The sequence below is a fragment of the Zonotrichia albicollis genome, chromosome 13 (genome assembly GCF_047830755.1).
Source record: "Zonotrichia albicollis isolate bZonAlb1 chromosome 13, bZonAlb1.hap1, whole genome shotgun sequence".
In the NCBI taxonomy this organism is placed as follows: domain Eukaryota; kingdom Metazoa; phylum Chordata; class Aves; order Passeriformes; family Passerellidae; genus Zonotrichia; species Zonotrichia albicollis.
In genome coordinates, this window is record NC_133831.1 from 6,906,543 (window position 1) to 6,926,952 (window position 20,410).

The 20,410-nt window shown below is 50.8% G+C and overlaps 1 protein-coding gene across 5 annotated transcripts in view; it reads left to right on the forward strand.

The window, feature by feature from the left end:
- Positions 1–20,410, forward strand: part of CPNE2 (copine 2) — a 49,199-nt gene that overhangs the window by 6,600 nt on the left and 22,189 nt on the right. For all 5 annotated transcript variants that reach the window (XM_074550859.1, XM_074550860.1, XM_014269107.3 and 2 more), the window contains exons 2-6: positions 5,053–5,249; positions 10,361–10,540; positions 13,241–13,315; positions 16,103–16,174; positions 19,597–19,680. In XM_074550859.1, the coding sequence (XP_074406960.1) occupies positions 5,082–5,249; positions 10,361–10,540; positions 13,241–13,315; positions 16,103–16,174; positions 19,597–19,680 (579 nt within the window). In that variant the 5' untranslated portion in view covers positions 5,053–5,081. The remainder of the gene's footprint in view (positions 1–5,052; positions 5,250–10,360; positions 10,541–13,240; positions 13,316–16,102; positions 16,175–19,596; positions 19,681–20,410) is intronic.

Genomic DNA, 20,410 nt, shown 5'->3' on the forward strand with positions numbered 1-20,410 from the left:
AGAGTATCTCAGTACAGTCCCCTTGGCTGTGGGACCTGTGCTTCAGGCTGGAAACAAGAGCCCTGCCTGGGCACCTCTGTCTGCTGGGTCTCCCCCCGGTGTCTGAATTTGGGAGAATTTGAGCTCAGTCCCAGCCGTGCTGCCTGTGCTGGAGTGCTCAGGGGCAGTTTTGAGACTTTCCCTGCCCAGTGGGAGAGGTGAAGCTCCTCTGGCAGTAGCAGGGACCCAAGGAGCATGTACAGGGATGTTCCAAGCATCCCCTTTCTGCCTCCCTGGCTGCTCGCCTGTGGCAGAGGCGTTTGCTGGGGACCAGCAGCAAGGTGCTGTGTCCAGACTGACTGCACCTGTGTGCAGAAGGTAATGAGGCTGCTGAAGGACCAGGGGCAAGCTGTGAATCCACTGAAACGCCTGCGTGGGACTGAGAGGTAGATGTTTTTGTGAAAGAGTTCTGGAGATGGCTCTATTTGTCAGCAGGAGAGGGGAAAGTGACCACTGTGAGCTGTGGTGCTGTGGGGAGCTGCCTCAGGTGTCCATCCCAGCTTTTCCTGGTGTCTCCAACTCCGTGTGTCCTGGGTTTCAGCTTTTCTGCTGCTCTGGGCAGCCAGTTTGTGTATCCTCACACTCCTCTCCTGCTTCAATCTGATGACAGCCTGTTTTCACTGCCTCTAATCCTCCCTCAGGTACTGCTGCTCTCCCTGTGTGTCTCCACTGCCTGTGAGCTCAGATATGTGATTTATAACATCCCCAATTCACCTGTTTGATCTCCTCTCTCAATTTTTGCCTTCCTGGAAGGAATTTTGCTGCCACAATTGCAATGGGCTGTAGTGGGACAGCCTTAGTGGGAAAACAGCTGCAGGTGATTTTTGTGGGCTCTTACAGAAATCACAGATCATCCCAAAGAAGGATCTCCTGTTCCCTGGGATGGACACAGCAGAATTTTGCATGGTATCACTGTCAGTACTTCTGTGTCTGTTTCAAATATGCCTGGTATTTGCCATGAAAAGAAATTATTTCTTTAATGAGAGGAGGTCACTGAATTTAGGGCACTATTAAGATTGAGCTCCCCCCCCCCTCCACCATGTTTTACCTAAAGCACAGTTTAATTTTTTTTCTGCTGATTTTTCTTGTTAATGTTTAACACAGAACTTCAGCATGGCCTGAGGAGCTGCTGCTCTTGGGGCTGCTCTTCTGCACAGGGAAGAGGAAACATCTTCAGTCAGGAGTTACTTTGCAAATCAGATATTTCCTTCCCCTCTTTCCTTTCCAGATAATTGAGGAAATGAAGCTCCCAGGTTTTTCTGCTGACCCTTTTGCGCTTTGTAAAAGTGATTTTGCTCTGCAGTAGAGATTGGTGTGCCATGGTATGAGACTCTGCTCTGGGGCTGCTAGATATTCAGGACAGCTTCAGGGCTTGTGTGTGCCCCCAGGCAGCAAAACCCTTCTCTGTGGGTTGTTGTGGACATGAAACAGCTTGGAAGTGACCAGGCCATGGAAAAGAAAAGTACTTGAAAATTTTAAACACAGAGATGTTCAGTTCAGAAGGTCCTGGAAGCCCAAAAAGGATTTGGTGATGGGGTCCCTGCATTCTGCTCCTGTGACATCTCCTGATAGCAGAGGGACCCTGGGGCAGCCAAAGCTTCAGGTTCATCCCTGAGAGCCCTCGTTGGTACCCTGGCTGTGTTCCCTTGGGGCACCACGTGTGTGTGCTCAGCTGGCAGCTGGGATGGAGCACAGGGCAATGTTTGGCTGTGGATGCTGAGCCAGTTCAGGACTTTGTTCAGGGCAGCAAATGTGGGGAGAGGAGAACAAAAACGGGAGGAGAGGCTGGAATACAGATGATGGCACACTGACTCTTTCGGTCCCAGCTCAAATACCCCCTGAATTTAAAGCTTTTGTGGGGTGTTGGGATGGCGCTGGCTCGCTGGTGGTGCCTCAGATGTGAAGCCTCTGAGGCAGCAGGGGCTGAACCCACAGCTGGCCCTGTGGAAGGTGCTGGATCCATGGCAGGAGAGGTGGCTTCCAGGGTTTGCTCTGGCTGGTGCTGGCCATCTCCTCATCCCAGTGCCTGTGACATGCCCACCCTGGGGAGCCAGACAGGCTGAGCTCAGGGGCTGGAGTATGGGAGATGTGTGTGAAACCAAGAGGATGTTTTGGTGTCTGCCAGCCCTGGGAAGAAAGGTTTTTCCACTGAGTCATTTGCTGCCTCTGCTTTTTATGAGACAGCACTGGGATCTGGGAGAAGGGGAGATGGAAAAACCCAGCCCAGCTCTCCTTGCTCTGGCAGGACCAGGTTCATGCCAGCACAGCTGCCCCATGTTTGCTTCTCAGAGGAAGCAGTAGACAGACACCGGCATAAATAGAACAGGCTTGGCTGTTTTAGGACATTGATCAGTGCATTAAAGAAAATTAATTAAGTAAAATCTTCACTTTAGCTGCAGCTGGCAACATGGGCTGGGGTGGAGCAGAGCAGGGATGGGCACCTTGGGGCTGGTCCCCAGCCATGGTGGATGAACCATGAGGAATTCTGCTTCTCCACGTTTTCCTCCTTGAAGCTGCAGTGGATGGAAGGTTTCCCATGTGTGCCACTGTGCTGGTGTGACAGTGCCACCATTTGGGTGTGACCCTGCTGCTGTTCTGGCATTGTCCTGCTGTGCTCTTCCCTGAGCAGCAGTCTGGGGTGAAGAAACATTTGGGGAGGGCTTAATCTTAAATCTTAATCTTAGGCCCTAAATCCAGTGATCTCCTCTTGTTAAGGAAATAATTTCTTTTCATGGCCAATACCAGGCATATTTGAAACAGACACAGAAGTACTGACACCCAGCAGTGATACCATGCAAAATTCTGCTGTGTCCATCCCAGGGAGCAGGAGATCCTTCTTTGGGATGATCTGTGATTTCTGTAAGAGCCCACAAAAGTCACTGATGGCACCAGTCAGGCTTGGTCTAAGCAAGGGGGAGCTTGGGAAACGGACGTGGGTGCTGTTTTGGTGATGCTCACAAGTGTCTGCAGCCAGGGATGGGGTTTTCCTTCTTCTGGAGAAATTTCTGAGTTCTTATGGAGCTGGGATGGTTTTACCACTCATTCCTGAGCAGCAGTCTGGGGTGAAGAGCTTCTGTTTACTGCTGGGGGTTAAAACCAAGCTTGTTTCTGGTGACTTAGTGCCAAGCAGAGATCTTGGCAGGCAGGAGGAGAAGGCTCCAAGCCTTGGGAGCTGGAGCTGTTTTCTGCTCAGAATTCTTTACAGCAGGGCTGAGCACTCAGGACAGCTGGTGGTGAGCCCAGAGCTCCTTCCACAGCCCTGCTGGGATCACCCTGTCCCTGCCCTCCCTCCCCATTCCAGCTGGGAAGCTGAGCTGCAAGGGGAAAGGGCAGCAGCCCAGCTCCTGGCAGCACAAGGGCTTGTAAATACTCATGCCCAGACAAAACAAATAGATAATATTAATTGGGGTTTTAATGCCAAATAGAAGCAGATGGTTTATCAAGGTGGAGAAGGCAATGTTTGAGGGCTTCAGATAAAGTGGATGAGCTAGGAGCCACTCTTGAAAAAGAAGACAAAAAATATTGAAGCAGCTGCTGAGAAGAGCTCACTTTCCACTAGCAAAAATAGCCACAAAAGTTTGTTAGTGTAAATTAATCTAAAAATGCTTTTTTTCTTCTTTTTCTCCCCTTTCTTCTCCATTGAAGACCACTGGTGATTCATGACAAGTAAAATGTATATCAGAAGTCAAGACTGTCCTGTGGGATGAGGTTTTGCACTAATAATGGTATAAAACCCATTTATCTCTGCAAAATGGCTTTGGTAGCAGGCTTCTGGTAAGATTTTAAATGGATTTTTAGTCAGGGCCTGGTAAATCATGCTTCAGGTCATGCAGTGCTTGTCACATGTGCCTTCAGTGCTCTGAAACAACTATTGCCACTTTTTACCTGCTGCCAGAGCCACTGTTCTGAGCTGGGTGGAGATGGGGCTGATTGAGGGTTGGAGCTGCCCTGCATCACACTCATCCTCACAGCCTCTCCCCTTTCCCTATGATGATTTGCAGAGCAGAGCTCAAGCTTGCCCCTCGTAGCTTAGGTCTGTGGTGTGTTGCCTGGGGACAGACAGACAGACAGCAGTCAGGTGTGTGCTCAAAGATGCTGTGGGAGTCTGGCTCCTCAGCACAAACAGAGGCCCAGCGTGCTGGAAGAAGAGGTTGGGGAGTTCCCTCTCCCTTGAGGGGGTAAGATGTTACCTTTTCTTGAAAAATCTGTTATTTATGGAGTAAACTCCCAGCAGGTCAGTGCTCTGCTGGGCTTCCACTCAGGACAGCCTGGGAGATGGAGCCAGGAGAACCTCATGGCTTAGATCACCTAAGTAACTCAGAGCAAGAGGCTCTGTGTGTGCCCAGCTCTATTGTAAATCAAAGGCAACTCCAGCAAAGGAGAGAGAATGATGAAGAAGACTCCATAGATATCAGAAAGCTAATTAATTACTTTATTGTACTATAGTATATACATTTTATTTAAATTGAATCTGTTAAGCATTTACTCTGCACACAGCTGCTCACACTGCGCAAAATTTTGTGGCTGTCACCCAACAATCCACACACACACACACAGAGACACTCCTGGCCCTGATAGGCCAAGGAAACAAAACATCTTCACTTTGGCTAAACAATCTCCATATTGCATTCTACTTTAGCACAACACTAGCGCAGCAAGTAATAAGAACTGTGTTTTCTCCTTCTCTGAAGCTCAGAGAATGTGAATCTCAAAAATCTTGTGTGTTGTGCCTTGCTTTTCTCTGTGAAATGTGGCAGCACCTCTCATCAGTGCTGACAGGAGATTTGGTTCCCCCAGCACTGAGGTGTGTCCCTGTGCTGTCCTACACTGAGGTTTGTCCCTGTGTGTCCCACAGAGTGCCAGGAGCTGCTGTCCCTGGGCCTATGGTGTCCCGGTGCTGTCCCCCAGGCCCATGGTGTCCCTGTGCTGTCCCACACTGAGGTTTGGTGCCCCCAGCACTGAGGTGTGTCCCTGTGTGTCCCACACTGAGGTTTGTCCCTGTGTGTCCCACAGAGTGCCAGGAGCTGCTGTCCCCCGGGCCCATGGCGTACACGGCGCCTCCCTCGCCGCCGGGGCCTGTGGGCTCCCAGTACTGTGTCTGCAAGGTCGAGCTCTCCATCTGCGGCCAGAACCTCTTGGACAGGGATGTCACCTCCAAATCTGACCCTTTCTGCGTCCTCTTCATGGAAGTCAATGGGAAGTGGGTGGAGGTAAGTCCTGCTGATGTGTGGATTTGTTCCTCCTGTGGTTTGCTCATGTTCGTGTCTCCCTGAGCAGCAGTGGAAGCTTTCTTGGTGATGCTGAGGCTGTGTGTGGCACCAGTGTGTGAATTGTTCTGTGCCACAACTGGTCCTTCCCCCATCAGTGCTTTGTGCTGGGCATTGGCTTTAACTGCAAATTCTGTTTTATACCTGGTTGGTCTGGGGGGGAGCAGGGTAGGCAGAGTGTGGATATGTGGTGGATACAGGCACCCACATTGGGTGCAGCAGAAAATGAGCACAGAGGGATTTAAATTGTGTAAACCAAACAAAAATTTTCCCAGTTCCTGGGAGATTAGGTGCTCTCATTCAGGTACTTGGCCCAGGAGCTGGTGAATGGCCAGCACCACCTCAGGTGTCCAGCGGGTGATCTCACCTTCAGCAGGGAGAGTGTAGGGGAAAACCTCACTTTGCCACAGCCTGCAATTAACTTTTTTCAGCCTGGATGAGACTAATGAGCTTTCTAGCCTTGATAGGTGTCATCTCTGACCTAATTGTGCTTTTCAGGAATTTTTCTTCCTGTCAGTGATGTCTCAGTCCAGCGGTTTTGATCCCGAAGCTTTCTATGTGATACAAATGTTTGGTGCTTTTAGCTTTTTGTTTTTCTTTTCTGCTATTTTTAGCTTCTCTCTAATTGGCACAGTAGGCACTGGACTGAGCCTTGAGCAGCAGCTTGCTGGTGGTGTCAGCAGGTCTGGAATGGGCTGGCACAGGGTGTGGTGTGCTGGTGCCTCTGAGCTCTGCCCAGTGGGACACTGCTGGCATTGACTCACAGGTGTCAGGAATGCTCTGTGGGTTTGGCTCATGGCTGGGTGCCAGGCAGGGTCAGGAGAGGTGAGATTGCCCATGAGAACCTCTCTGGATGGGATGTAGGTGGACTCTTGGCAGCTGATGGCACGTGGTTCACAGCTACCTGCTTGTTCTCTGTGGTTTTGGCCACACAGATGTGCCCCTTGCCCTAATGGGACAAAATATCATTGGAACCCTCCCACCCCACTGCCCCTTTGTCCTCCACACCAGATTAGGGACATGTCCCGGGTCTTGGACCTGGCTGTGGTGGTGGGTCTCCTCCTTTGGCACCAGCCCTGGTGCTGGTTCTGAGCTGGGCAGTGGGGCTGTGGCACCAGCTGATGCCAGCAGGAAGATTTCTGCTCACTGTTCTTTCTAGCTGTAACATTTGTTCCCAAATACAATTATTTTGTCTCACTGAGCTTAATAGGAATTAAAAATCTTTGTGAATCAGCCTTGGAGGAGTGGGGGAGGGAGGCACAATAAACCACAGGCTGGGAAGTGAAGATGGGTGATGTTTAAATATTCTACCCAGTGATGTTATCTTGCAGAAGCCATGAAAGAGCTGACCTGTGGTGCCAGGAACAGGGACAAGGGACACATGACTCAGCCCTGCAGCTGCCTTTGTGCCACTGAGTCACCCAGGCAGTCCTGCACCTTCAGCACCTGCTTCCCCTGGCACTTCAGGCAGCATCTCCCCATGCTGGGGCATGAGGCACCTCCACATGCTGGGGTGCTGAAGGTCCCAGCCTCCCTCTGAGACTCTCCAGTGCAGTCACTGAGCACAAGGACTGCTGCTGGAGACGATTTCCTGGTTTTTTGCTCAATTTGCAGAATTGTAGAATCATGGCATGGTTCCTGTTGGAAGGGACCTAAAGATCACCTCATTCCTACCCCCCTGCGATGGCCCTTGCTTGAAGCCACATCAGCCTGACCTTGAACACTTCCAGGGATGGGGCAGCCTCAGCTTCTCTGGGTAACCTGTGCCAGAGCCTCACTACCCTCACAGGGAAGAATTTCTTCCAAACACCCAATCTAACCCTGCCCTCTGTCAGTTTGAAGCCATTCCCCCCTTCCCTGTCACTCTGTGCCATTGTCTGAAGTCCCTCTCCAGCTCTCCTGCAGCCCTTTCAGGTGTCCTGAGGTGTTCCCTGAGCCCTTCTGTTCTTCTGAGCAATCCCAAGGCTCTCAGCCTTTTCTCTCAGGAGAGGCACTCCATCCCTCTAATTGTCTTTGTGGCCCTTTGAGGCTCTTACCCAAACTGATTTTTTTAATTAGCCTGGCTGGCTCTTACAAACCCTTGCGCTTTTCTGCTTTTTGGTGGCCAAGGCCCCGTTCTTTCCTGCAGATCTGAAGGGGATGGCAGGAGCTGCTGGCAGTGAGGGATGGTGATGAAGAGGTCTCATGTGTGATGGTCACCAGCAAGGTGGCTTGTGCTCACCAAACAAAGCTCAAATCTTGTGCAGCTCTCAGCTGGGGATATTGCTGTGCTTCACACTGGCACTGGGCAGGGGATTAAACTGTTGGATCTGGGGGGTTGAAGAAAGTCCCATCACTGCCAAGTTTGCCTCAAGCTGGCTGGGATTTTCATACCCTTCCTTCAGCCACCTCTTCCAGAACAGAGCTGGAGATGGGACCTCAAGTTATCTCCTTCAGACTGGGGTCTAGGTGTGAAAGGACTGGTTTCCCTTGGTCCCTGGCTTCCCAGCCATTCCAAGAACATGGATGGACCTAAAACCCATCTCTGCTGCCTGTGCAACATCTCTGCAGCCTCCTCCTGGGGCTGGAGGGGGATTTGTGTGTGTTGTGCTACTGAAATGAAGCAGAGCTGTGGGTGCCTCTGCTCCTGGTCCAGCTCAGCCCTGAGCAGATGCTTGGCTCCTTTGGTAAGGGATGGCAGCAGACAGGGTCTGTGTGAAGCTGTGTGGCCCTGGCCAGCTCACAGCCCACTGCAGTTGCTGGCTTTGGTTCCCTGGGGTGCAGCAGGTGCCTATTCTGGGAACACAGCATTTACTTTAGTAAATTTACTTTACTTCAGTCGTTTCTTGGCAATTAAGACAGACTAAGCGAGCAATTGCAAAAAGCCCTGTGATGGTTGGGTGTATAAATAGCAAACTCACCACATTTCCACTGAGCCCCTCCAAACCTGCCTTCTGTGCTGAATGAGTTTCTTTGGGACTAAGGTATGTGTTTGCTTTTTTTTTTTCTTCTTCTTTTTTTTTCCTTTTTTTTGGAGGCTTTTTCTGCTCTGCTTATTTCTGGCTCAGCAGCCCTGGCAGACATCCCACGGTCCCACAGCCTGCTTGGTGCTGCCCAGGGATGGCAGCTGCTTTCCAGAGAGGTCTTGCCCTGGATCTGGGATGCACAGGCAGCTCAGCCTTGCCCAGAACTGGGTGTCCTGGCTGCAGGACAGGGTGGAATGCCAGCCAGGGTCACAGCATGGCCAGAGGCTTTGGCCACAGGGAGATGGGATGGTCCAGACACTGAGGGCAGCAGCTTTTGATAAAATCACACTGGGCAGTGTGATCTGACACAGTGTCTGTGCTTCCTTCTCTTTTAATATCCATGTTACCATGCCCTGGGATAACAGGGTGATGTGGCAAAGTGCCAGTGCTGTCATAACACCTTCCACACCTTCCAGAGCCACATCCAACCTGGCCTGGAGCACTTCCAGGGATGAGGCAACCACAGCTTCTCTGGGCAGCCTGTGCCAGTGACTCACCACCCTCCCAGGCAAGAATTTCCTCAGAACATCTAATCTACACCTGCCCTTTGTCAGTTTGAAGCCATTTCCCGTTGTCCTGTCACTCCAGACCTTTGTCCAAAGTCCCTCTCCAGCTCTCTTGGACCCTTTTACATGCTGGAAGGTGCTCTGAGGTCTCTGCAGAGCCTTATCTTCTTCAGGCTGAGCAGTGATACCAACATGATACCATCTGCTGCTCTGCTGACAGAGCTCCTGCTTGCTTTGCAGGGTTCCCCCCCAGCTCTGGGTGTTTCTTGTTCAGCTCTTAGACTCTGCTGCCCCTGCCCTTCCTGCCCCTTTCAGCTTCATGAGGAGATTTTGCATGTCAGGCTCTAAACTTGCCCTTTAGCATGTCTGGGAGGGGAATATGGGTTCTGAAATTAGAGTTCAGACTCTCCTTGCCCATGGACTTCCAGAAGTAAATACACCAGCTCTTCTCAGCCTCAGTTTCCCCAGTTTCTAACACTTTGGCCAAAATCCTGGCGGTTTGTCTTTGTGCAAGCTCATGACAGGATCCCTGCTGGAGCTGCTACCCTTCCTGCAGAGTGAGTTATGGGGCTGGGATCAAAGTTCCATTTCTGCAGAGCAGCATTCCAGCATCTCATCGTGGCTGTCCTCAGGGTGTTGTTTTGGCTCACACAAGGCTTTGTAACCACCTGTGCCATGCAGTGTGTAAACCCACACTTCCACCAGCTGCCTGCCAAGTTTCCTCTGCTCCTGTCCCTGCTCCTGGCTGTGGGATGCTGCAGAGAGCTGTGGTGCTTTCCCTCTGACAGCAGTTTCCCCACATTCTTCCAGTCTCCATCTCCTCTCTGTGCCTGCCCTTCCAACTCATCAGGGGCATCATTGCTTCCAGCCTGCTTGCCATAGCTCTTGGTGACAATATCTACTGAAGTTTTGTCTCTGGGCCCTTCCAGCCTCTTGTTGCCACTAATGCTTGATGAAATCTATGAAAAAAGGGACTGTGGTGATGGTTTTTTTATCTTTTTATCTATGGAAGGCCAATAAAGAAGAAAGTTGGTTTGAGTTCCAGAGGGAAATGCTAGAGAGTTGTGTTTTGGCTCATGACACTTCTTGTTTTGCTTGAACTTGTTGCTGGCTGCACAGATTAGAAGCAGCAAGTTTGGCACTAGAGCTGTGAGGGTCTCGTTGGGGATCAGAGGTGTGTGAGAGCCTCAGCTCCTGGGAGAATGGGGCTTGGAAGCAAATGAAGCAATTCTGGCTTCAGTGATGCTCAAATCCATGCTGAGCCTTGGCTGAATAGGCACTTCCATCCTGGCTGTGGAGTGGGGAGAGGTGTCCATGCACCCCATCCTCGGGAGGCAGCTCTGCATGGTGTGCCCTTGTGTGTTCAGAGGGATCCCAGGTCGTGCACCCTGGTGTCACAGCCTGTGTCTGGGGACAGCTCTGCTGAGGGCTTGCTGTGCTCATTCTGTGGTTACCACGGGGTTTCTGGCTGGCTCTGCCTGCATTCAGTTTCAGTGACAAAGCTGCAAAATGCACTTGCCTAAATGCCTCTTTTTCTTTGCAGCTGGACAGGACAGAGACAGCTGTGAACAACCTCAACCCAGCTTTTGCCAAGAAGTTCATCATTGACTACCACTTTGAAGAAGTGCAGAAGCTCAAGTTTGCCCTGTTTGACCAGGACAAGTCCAGCACTCAGCTGTATGAGCACGACTTCCTGGGCGAGTTCTCCTGCACCCTGGGCACGGTGGGTCTGGGGTCTCTGCAGCAAAGGGGACCCCAAAACACATCAAACACAGGGATGTGGTGAGGTTACCGCTGTTCTTCTCACCCCATGCAAAGTTTGCTGGCTCCTTCCTGAAAAGACAGATTTAAGTTGCTTGTCACATTTCAGCTGTTGAGGTTGAGCTGTTCCACATTAGGGGATTTCTGCTTGCTCCACTCTAAGCTGGTCATGGTGTGGTTTCTGCTGGTGCTGGCAAAGGGGCATCAGCTGGAAGCTTCTGGCTCTCTCTTCACCATGGATTATAGTAAGGGCCTAGTTTGGGCCTGGGAAACTTCCAGAAATTTAAAGTTAGGATGCATGTAGTCTGCCTTTCTTTCTCAGTTTGGGTTTTCTCTTTCTGAAAGTTTTGTCCATCGCTGTTGTGTAGCAAAACATTCCTCCTGCTTGAGCATATTGGTGCTGGAATGTGTCTTCTGCTCTTCCTGTGGAAAAGCTTTTGGGACACAATGCAATTTATAAGTTTTTGGAAGGTTTTTCTCATTCATGAGCCCAGACCCTGTTAGAAGCTGGCAGCTGCATTCTCCAAATGTCATTGTCCTCTGGCTCAGGAGCTGGGAATGAGGGGGTTTTTTTTCCATCTTTTTGCAGCATCCAGCAGCTGAGGGCTGCTGTGGTACCTGGCACAAATGCACAGGCTGGGAGAAACTGCTTCTGGAGTGCTCAGTGCTGGGATGGGGAGGAAGGAGGTGCTGTGATGGGTGGGTCAGCACGGGGAGGGAGCTCAGGGTGCTCAGGGAGGCTCACAAGCACAACTGCTCTGCTCACAGAGTGCAGCATGGCACTGCATGTGGCAGGCAGCACCAGGGGCAGCTCAAGAGCTTGACAGGTTAGAAGAGCACTGACATTTACAGGGTTTGAAGTTTAATGACTGGAATTTTGAAAGTGCTCTGTGATGACCTAATTCTGCTCCTGCAGAAGTTAAGGGAGTGCAGGCAGCAGCTCTGGCCTGTGTTCAATGGTTCAGCTTAAACCCATCCTTTACTGTTGGTTCTGCTGTGCTGAAACACATCCAGCTCCAGAGTGGGGCCGCTCAGCAAGAGCTGCATGTGAAAGTCATGGTCTTGGTGGGAGCAGAGAATTCATGGACTTAAGGACACAGCTGGAACCTTGCTGCTCCTGAGTGTGGCTCTGCAGCAGCCCAGGGCTCTCCAGGCCCCTGTTGGGGAAGAACATTATCCATGTGCAGCGGGGAGGGAGGTGGAAGGGCTGAAGAAGAGAGCTTGGAACTCTGCTAACTTACCCCAGTATTTTCACTCTGCAAAGGAGACCTTGACCTGTGCCCAGTTTTTGCAGCAGTTCCAACATCAGCGTCTTGGTGATATTTAATTCTCAACAAAGACACCAGCTTGGAATGGAGGAATCTTTTAATTTCTCTTTTTCCCCTGAAAAGCTGTTTGCCTCCTCTCCCTGGGCTGGCAGCACAGCCCAGCTGTGGGGCAGAGAGGGGCTGGGGGGTGGCACTTGGGCAGGGTGAGGAGAGGAGTGAAGCAAAGCAGATGGGGGCTTGTGGGGTCAGCCACCCTGCCTTGGGTTTCCTGGTGGCTGGAATTGGCTTGGTGAGATGTTTCCATGAGCTCCCAGAGGCAGAGAACAGCTGTGAGCAGCAACAACTGGGCAGTGAGGATCTGACTTTTCAGTTCTGAGTTTGCACTGGAGCTCAGTCAGATCAGCCAGGTTGCTGAGTGCATCTGATGAGGTCTGCAGTAGGATTTAAAAGGAGACCTGGATCATTCCCAGGCCTGTATGACCTCTGTGGCCAAAAGACATGCAGGGAAATGGCATCAGACCCCAGGCTGGAGGGTGTCCATGGTTTCTGCCAGCCAGGGCTGTGAGGTTTGTCCTGCCTGTACCCAGTGTGGCACAGAGATCTGGTTACACTGCCTGGTGATTCCTGTGCACCAAAAGCACTGGGACGTGGCTGGCTCCTCACAAATGTAAAGGGTTTTGCTTTAAAGTTGCAAGAATCAGGATCACAGAATGGTTTGTGTGGAAAGGGACCTTTAAAGCTCATCTAGACTCAAGGGGGACCCACTGGATGTGGGGTCAGGGCACAGGTGGCTCCAGCAGCTTGCTGGATCTCCATGTGGGCATCTGCACCTCATAAGGAAAAATTACAGATTCTCCAGACCTGTACGAGACTGAAACTCACTGAGCTGGGAAAAATCTCAGGGGTTTAATTGATTTCCCAGTTTATTCTGTCTGTTCTGTTACAAACCAGAAGTGAAGGGAAGAACTTTGCATGCCTTTGGGGGTGCTGTTCCTGCTCAGGGGGTCCAGAGTGATGCTGGGGGGGAGCATCCAGCTTGTAATCAGGATCCACCCATGGAAACATGTCCTGCAATCAAGGTGCTAGCAGGGGTCGTGGTAGAAGTATGTGAAATGGGCCTTGAGGGAGTGAGTGTGATGTTGCTGGGAACAAATTGCAGTGGTTCTGTGTGTGTGAGGACCCCCTGGTCTCCTCCAAGGTCCCTGGGTTCCCCAAGGGGTGGGGTGTCACTGGTGATATTCCCACTCTCGTAGCCATCCCTGCATATTGGAGCCTTTCTTCTACTCCTGCAAACACTTCATCTGAATTAACCAACGTGAGCAATGATCAGTTGCTTATGAGTCTGCTTTTGATCACTTGTACAATCATGGCTTTATTGTCTTTGGCTTCTCTAGATTGTCTCCAGCAAGAAAATAACACGGACTCTCCTGCTGGGGAATGGCAAGCCAGCTGGGAAGGGCATGATCACGGTAGGTTGGCTCCTTTGTGTTCCTACTGGGCCTCTGAAGGTGGATGGGGGCAAGGCAGGGCACTCACAGGGGCTCCAGGAGATTGGGGTGAAGCTCTTGAATATTTTTCCCTTTGCCTCTTGTTCTCCTGGCCACTTTGGTCTGTTTGGAGGACAGTTTATTTGGGACAGGGGTGTAGCTCTTGAATATTTATCCCTTTGCCTCTTGTTGTTTTGGCCATTTTGATCTGTTTGGAGGACAATTTATTTGGGACAGAACAGTTTATTTGGGACAGGATCTTGCTCAATGTCTGTCCCGTGCTTAACACTCTGAATCTTCAACTTCTGCTGCAGTCTCAGAAATAAAAAATGCTTCAGTCTGCAGAAGTACAGAGTAAATCTGTGCTGCTGCTGTTTGTTCTCTGGTAGAAGGCGCCTGCTCAGACCTCTCTGGTGCAGTGACAGGTAATAGGGCTCATTCCTTTTGCAGGGATGGGTGATTTTGTTTGTAGGATGAGGATGTGCCATGGCAACAACTCTCATGGCAACAGCCACTGCTTCTGCTCCAGACCCCTTCGGGCAGTGGCCTTCCCGCTGCGGATCTCTTCAGCAATGTTCTTTTTTTAAAAAGAAGAGACTAAATTTAGGTGTGTTTCTGTCTTACCTCAGCTCCCATCGTTTTTGGATCTCTGCTGTGTTATGGGTTTTGTGAGATGTGCAGCTGGGCTGCAAAGTTGTGGAAGGAAAGGCCAGCAAGGAGTTAAACTTGTGTCAGGTTTAAAAGCACTGGAGAGGTTTAAAAGCCTGGGACCTGCTGCATCTCTGTTCTGTTTGCTCTCCTAATTGCTGCAGTTAGTCTTTAAATGCAAGGGGAAAAGCCACAGTGAGGTTCAGAAGTGAGGCCATTCCCAAGGCTCTCACATCCCATCTGATGCTTGAGTGGGAAGAGCTGGAAAAGTTTCCAGTCAAGTTCAACGGTTGCATGCTTTAGAGAAAGGAAGGTCCTGTTGTGTCACTAATGTGCCATTAAACATCCAAGGGGCAGAGGCATCTGCTTCATTTTGTAGAACTGATAAGATTTCTTGATCTGGGTTTTTTCATCCTGGCCTGGCCTGGGTGATGCCATCAGGGCTGTGTGTGGGCACCTTTCCCTGCTTTTGGTGCAGTGCTGGAGCACAGGCCATGGACACCACTGGAGGAGCAGGATTCAGGGAGTCTGGAGCCAAAACCTGACTGCCTTGTCCTCTTTCCCTTCAGCTGTGCCCAACTATCCATTTTCCTAGCTGAGATGCCACACAGGTGAATGCAGCAGAAGAGCCTTGGCTGAACAGATGGGACTGTGTGGGGGTCCCTGGGTTTGAAGAGAGGAGATCCCAAAGCAAACCTCTGTGTTTGTAGAAGTCAATTTTAAAATCTTACAACACATTTAAATCTTTAAAATCCTGCTGCACCCCTGTGCTGGACATAGTGGTGGGGATGTTGTTGCTGTCCATGCTGGCCAAGAGAAGATGCCACCAGCAACTGTGGCAGGGTGGCACAAGGACATTCCTGGCCTCTCTGCACAGCCTGGCTTTTACATAGCCTACAGGAGCCCTAAAGTGCTGGATTCCAGCTGGGCATGCTTTTGTGGGGTTGAGGAAAGGGCAGATTTCATCCTCTTCCCTGCAGTTTCTCTTCCTCCTGCTGGTTTTGGTGACTGCTTGCACCCACCAGGGATTAGGTGGGAGAGAAAAGTAATTCCATGGCATGGCAATAGGGAACTCCTGAATGGGGCAGAGGGGAAAACTGGGGTTCATATGCAATGAATGGGGGTCCTCTGTGGACCAAAGGGTTGTGTTCACCATGGCAAGGCCAGGAGGTTGCCCAGGAGCTGTGGCTCATCCCCTCAGCTGCCCAGACAGATGCAGGAGCTGCATCTCTGCCTCCTCATCTCTGCCAATTCCCCAGCTCTCCTAAGAGCCAATAACCTCCTGATTGCTCCTTCCCTAGAAAATTGTCCCCTGGAGTTCTGCAAGTTTTTCTTGAAGCCTTGGTGTAATGACAGTGCATCATTTCAGTGCAGGACAGCCCCTTGTGAGAGGCAGCAAGCAGCCATGCTTGGGACACTGTGCACAAGGATAATGTCCAGGCTGTGTTCCTGGCTGTCCTGGGAGAAGGAGGATGCAGCTGAGAATGCTGGGGATCAGCTCAGCCCACCTCAAGAGATCAGAGAAAGGAGAGGTGGAGAGCAGATGCTTGGGCAGGAAAAAAAAAGACAAGTGATTCAGAAAATGGCTTGTAATAAAAGTGAATAAATGTGGGGTTTTGTTATAAACATTCCTTTAAAATACCAAGAGACTGATTAGACCGTATTCCAGACAAAACTGGCCCAGTGGGGGCTGGCAGTCAAAGCCCTTCTGGAGCATGTGTGAATAAAGTCTCTCCAAGTAAAGGGGTCTGGGCTGTGCTCCTGCCTGCTGCAGCTCCTCAGGAGCACCCATGGGCTCTTCATCCTCGGGGCTGCCCTATCAGGTGGCCATCTGAAGACATGACTCCTGGGTTCCAGCAGCATTTCCCCTGAGGGAAATGTTCCCCAAGGATGTTTTTGCCATGCCCAGCCCAGGGCACGGAGGATGAGGTGGCACATCTTGGTGGCTTCTCCTTCCTCTTGGCTCAGTCCTTCTCCTCCTTGGAGGTCCTGAATGAGCCCTGGTGCAGAAAAGCCATGTGAGACCAAGTCCAGCATAACACTCAAGAAAGGGGTTGAATTTTTTACCAGGAGCTTAACTTTTTATGCTGAAAATGAATGCAGCCTTCCCTTGTCTTTCAGATAGCTGCCCAGGAGCTCTCGGATAACAGGGTGATTACTCTGAGCATGGCTGGCAGAAAACTGGATAAAAAGGTGAGTGGATGCAATGTTAAATTTCTGCCTTTGGGATCTAAAGAAACCTCTGCTTTGTGTGTAGCAGTGACAGAAATCAGTCCCACTGGAGAAAACTTCAGGGTGAAACTGGGTGAGATCCTCTGAGTGTGCCTCAGTTTCCCTGTTGTCACTATTCATCACACATCTCCAGATGGAGTGATTCCGTGTGGCATTTGTGTATCAGCATATCTCAGAGACAGCAGATTTATTGCCTCAGTGGCAGCTGTTTGCAATTGCCTCCTGACAGAGCTGGAAGTTTTGATGACCTTTGACTCCATATCTCAGATGTGCTGAGAGCTCCTGGCTGTCACCTTCAGCCCCTCTGGAAATGGGGCAAAGATCTGCTTCTGTTCCAAAGTGTAGGGCCTCTCTTCTCCCAGTAAGTGCAGGTAGCACATGAGCTTTGCTTTGGATGTGATGCACAGGAAACAGTTCTTAAAGCCTCTCTGAGCAGCTTCTTCTGACCTTATTTACCAGGCAACCAGAGCTATTCCTCTTGAACCACTCCTGTTGCTAAGCAATCCATGGGAATATTATTTTTTCCTTCTTCCTAGTCTCTCCAGAGCTTGTTTTATTGGCAGGATGGCCCTCAGTTTCAGAAAACAGGGTAAAGCAAGCAGCCAGGCAGAAGGGTATTTGTGTGGCAGAAGATGGGGCTCACCCAGTCCTGTTGATAAAACTCAGTGGGTATCTGGTTTATCCAAGTTGTTTTCCCCACCTGTTGGAAATGGCTCTCTTCTCACCTTTCTACTTACCCTGCCTAGTGCAAATGCCCCAGTTAAGAGGTAACAAACAGCTCAGTTTCATCTGTAGTGTCAGCAGAAGGGTTGTGCTCAGTGACCACCAAGAACTGACAAAGTTTCTTTGCCAATTCCCATATGCAGGACAGAGCTGCAGTGCTCCAAGTCCTGCTCATGAGCAAAGGATGCTCAGGTCACTTCATGCAAGTTAAAATGACCCTTGAACGGGGGTATTGGATGGAAAACAATATTTATGTGTAATTTTTGGTTATGGTTGAAATGCAGCTGTGGGACATGGGTAAAACTTGTTTAAGCTTAGGAAAGACACTGGAAAATTGGATAAACAAAAGAAAACCAAGGCTGAGGTTGCAGCCTGTGGAGTTGCAGCATCTGGTAGCACACAGCATGGGGCTGGGAGCACAGCTGCAGGCTCAGACATTATAGGGAGGGCCTGGATCTCGCAGGACTTTGTGGTGGGGTCAGGGATCATCTTCAGTGCACACACCAAGCTGAAGCTGTGCTCATCCCTTATTCTGCCACAAAGCCAGCCTGGAGCAGTGCTAAGCCCCAGGCAGCTCCTTCTGCCAGGGCTGCCCTGAGGCTGGGATCTCTTTGAGGCTGCAGGCAGGTCCTCCTCCCCATCACATTCCATCCTCTCCACCTGCATCTCACTACCTTGATTTAAATGTTGAAACTGCAAAGCAGGAGCATGTCAGCAGCATATTCAGCCTGAGGCTCTCATACCTCATGACCAGTTCTTGGGAGAGTTGTTGAAAGATAAAATATCTTGCAGAAGAGGAGACATTTCCACCTGGGACCAGCCATGGGGAGCCCAGGGCTGTCTGTGCCACCACAGCAGTGGGGACAGCAGGAGGGGACAGTGATGCTCCAGCATGGCTGGGGGACTGCAAGTGCTGCAAGCCAGGGCTGCTGCTGGAAGCTGTGATTTAGGGAGCTGTATCTGCTGGAGGTGGCAGCTCCCCACTCCTTCTACATGGTGTGTTAAACCCAGTTTGGATCATTTCACTTCTTGGATTGATTTGCAGATCGATCCAGCCTGCTGAGCTCCTTTGGTTGCTCAGTTCCCACCTCCTGCCAGGTTGGCAGGGGTGAGATGTGGGTGGGTTTGAGGTTTTAAAATAGCAGCCCACAATCTTGTGGCTTGGAGGCATCTCCCACCCTGCTTTGAACAGAACAAGGCTGACTGGACTTTGCAGGCCAGGCTGATCCACGTGGGATGGCAGCAAATCCTTCAAAGCTCCCAGTGCCTCCTCCAGCCCACGCTGGGCTACTGGGGAAGCTGCCTTGGTTGGAGGTGAAGCCAGCACAGACAGGGTCAGGCACCCACCACTGGTTCTTTAATCCTTCTGTGAAGCCTGCAAGGGCCAAGCCCAGGTGGTGGGTGAGCAGGATCAGAGCTGTGCTATAGCCACAAAGCAGCAGAAGGAATGGCTTGTGTTTCTATCCTACAAATGTGTGAAAAAGGGTAGGAAAAAAAATACCCTCATCTCACTAGAGAGCCTTTATGGTCTGCTTCTCTGCAAAAGAATTTTGACTGAAGCAAGTTGTAGTTTCCCCAGGCCAAAACACTTTGCAGTGATTTAAGTAAAAAAGTAAAAGTAAATCACTTTCCTGGCTGGCTTCAGAAACAGGATTTACATGGAAATGTTGATGGATTTTCTGCTGGGACATTGCTAGGACCCATGTGCATCCCAGCTGCCATCTCCTGGGCTTGCTGTGGACAGGAGATCCTGGAGTGCCCACGTTTCCTCCTTCCCCATGCACAGCCCCTCACATCCCCACTGCATCACTCAGAAGCACAAACCCATAAAAAGTTCCTCCAGCTCTTTGAAGGATTCAGACACCCACCCTCCTCTAGGAGGAAAACCCAACTGAAATAACTTAAATTCTCCATAGATTGTCTGGAATATTTGGGATTTGGTTTCTTCTTAGCAGCTCCTTGGGTTTTTTTCTGAATGGGAACGAAGCTCTGCCTAGAAAAGCTGGAGTTTCCCTGTCGGTGCCTTCCTCCTCCCGAGGCAGCCCCTGAGCTGATCCCAGCAGGGGGGTGTGTGTGTGTGTGCACGTTCCCATGAAGCAGAGCCTTTGTGGGGGGATTATCTGAGGAGATGCTGGCAGCAGAGGCAGCACACACTGACTCAGGGCTGCTGGCTCAGGGTGTTACATGATCCCTGTCAACACCAGGGCAGCTCGCTCCTTAAAGACTTCCTCTGCTTATGCTTTGCTGCTGTGTGTAGGAGGGTGGATTTTCTTCCTTTCTCCCCCAAGATATGCACTTCAAAATTCTGGTTTTTCCTCTGAGGCTTTGGATGTTTTTCCAAGTCCAAATGCAGCTGCCTCCCAGCTGGGGTTGTTTTCTGTGGCATCTGTGTCCAGAGAGCTTTTGGGTACAGGCACATGCTGGGGAGCCAATACACCCAGCTCACAAAATGTGCTGAGGAAATCCAGGGAATTCACACAGCCAGGAATTCACACAGCCAGGACACTGCTTGTGGGTGCTGCCTGTTTGCCATAATGCCTGACCTGGCCCCACGGGGACAGGAGAGTGTCTGCAGGGCTGGCAGTGCCACAGAAACATCTCCCTTGGACCTCTGCTGCTTGCAGAGCACCATGTAACCCATCCTGTTCTTCTCCCTCCAGGACCTTTTTGGGAAGTCAGACCCCTTCTTGGAGTTTTATAAACCAGGTGATGATGGGAAGTGGATGCTGGTTCACAGAACAGAGGTGAGCAAAACTCCAACCTGAGCTGCTGAGACACCTCCATCCTCACATCAGCTCCTCTAGCCCTTCATGGTGTTGTCTCATCCATTGGTTGTAGACCAGGGTGGGATGCAGGAATTTCAAAACCTTACAGCTCTCTTCCTGGTGTCCAGTTGAGGCTGCTGAACTCCAGCAGATGAAGGTTCATGGGGGCCAGCAAAGTCTTGAAATCTTTTCTGTGCCCTGCTGTATCCAGCATGCAGAGAGGGAGATGATCCTGAAGCCTGTGATAATCTCCAGTCTCATCCTGGGCTTAGACTGAGCCCTGGGCCACTCTCCCTCCAATTTCAGGAGCATTAGGGTGAGCTGTGACCTGGGGAGATGATGGAGAGAGGTGATGTGAGGTGGGGAAAGGTTAAAATGAGCTTTTTCCCCACCTCCAGCTGAGCTGGGTGTTGAGGCACCTCCAGTTTCAGTGCAGGAGCACCCTCCTCGTGTCTCTCATGAGCCAGAGCCACAACCAGGGAGGTACAGAGCTGTGCCAAGGTCCTGGTGGGTCTGAGCAGGGCCAGCTGACCCCTCCTCTCCCTCATTTATACCTGCTGTGCTAATTTGGTCTGAGCTGGTCATGTTCTCAAGCTGCTGAAGCCAGTAATGTTAGGAATACCAGGCATAGCATAGGCAGGGAGAAAGAGGCTGGATTTTGCTTTAACAATGGACTAATAAGTACTTTTCAACGGCTTTCTTTCTTCTC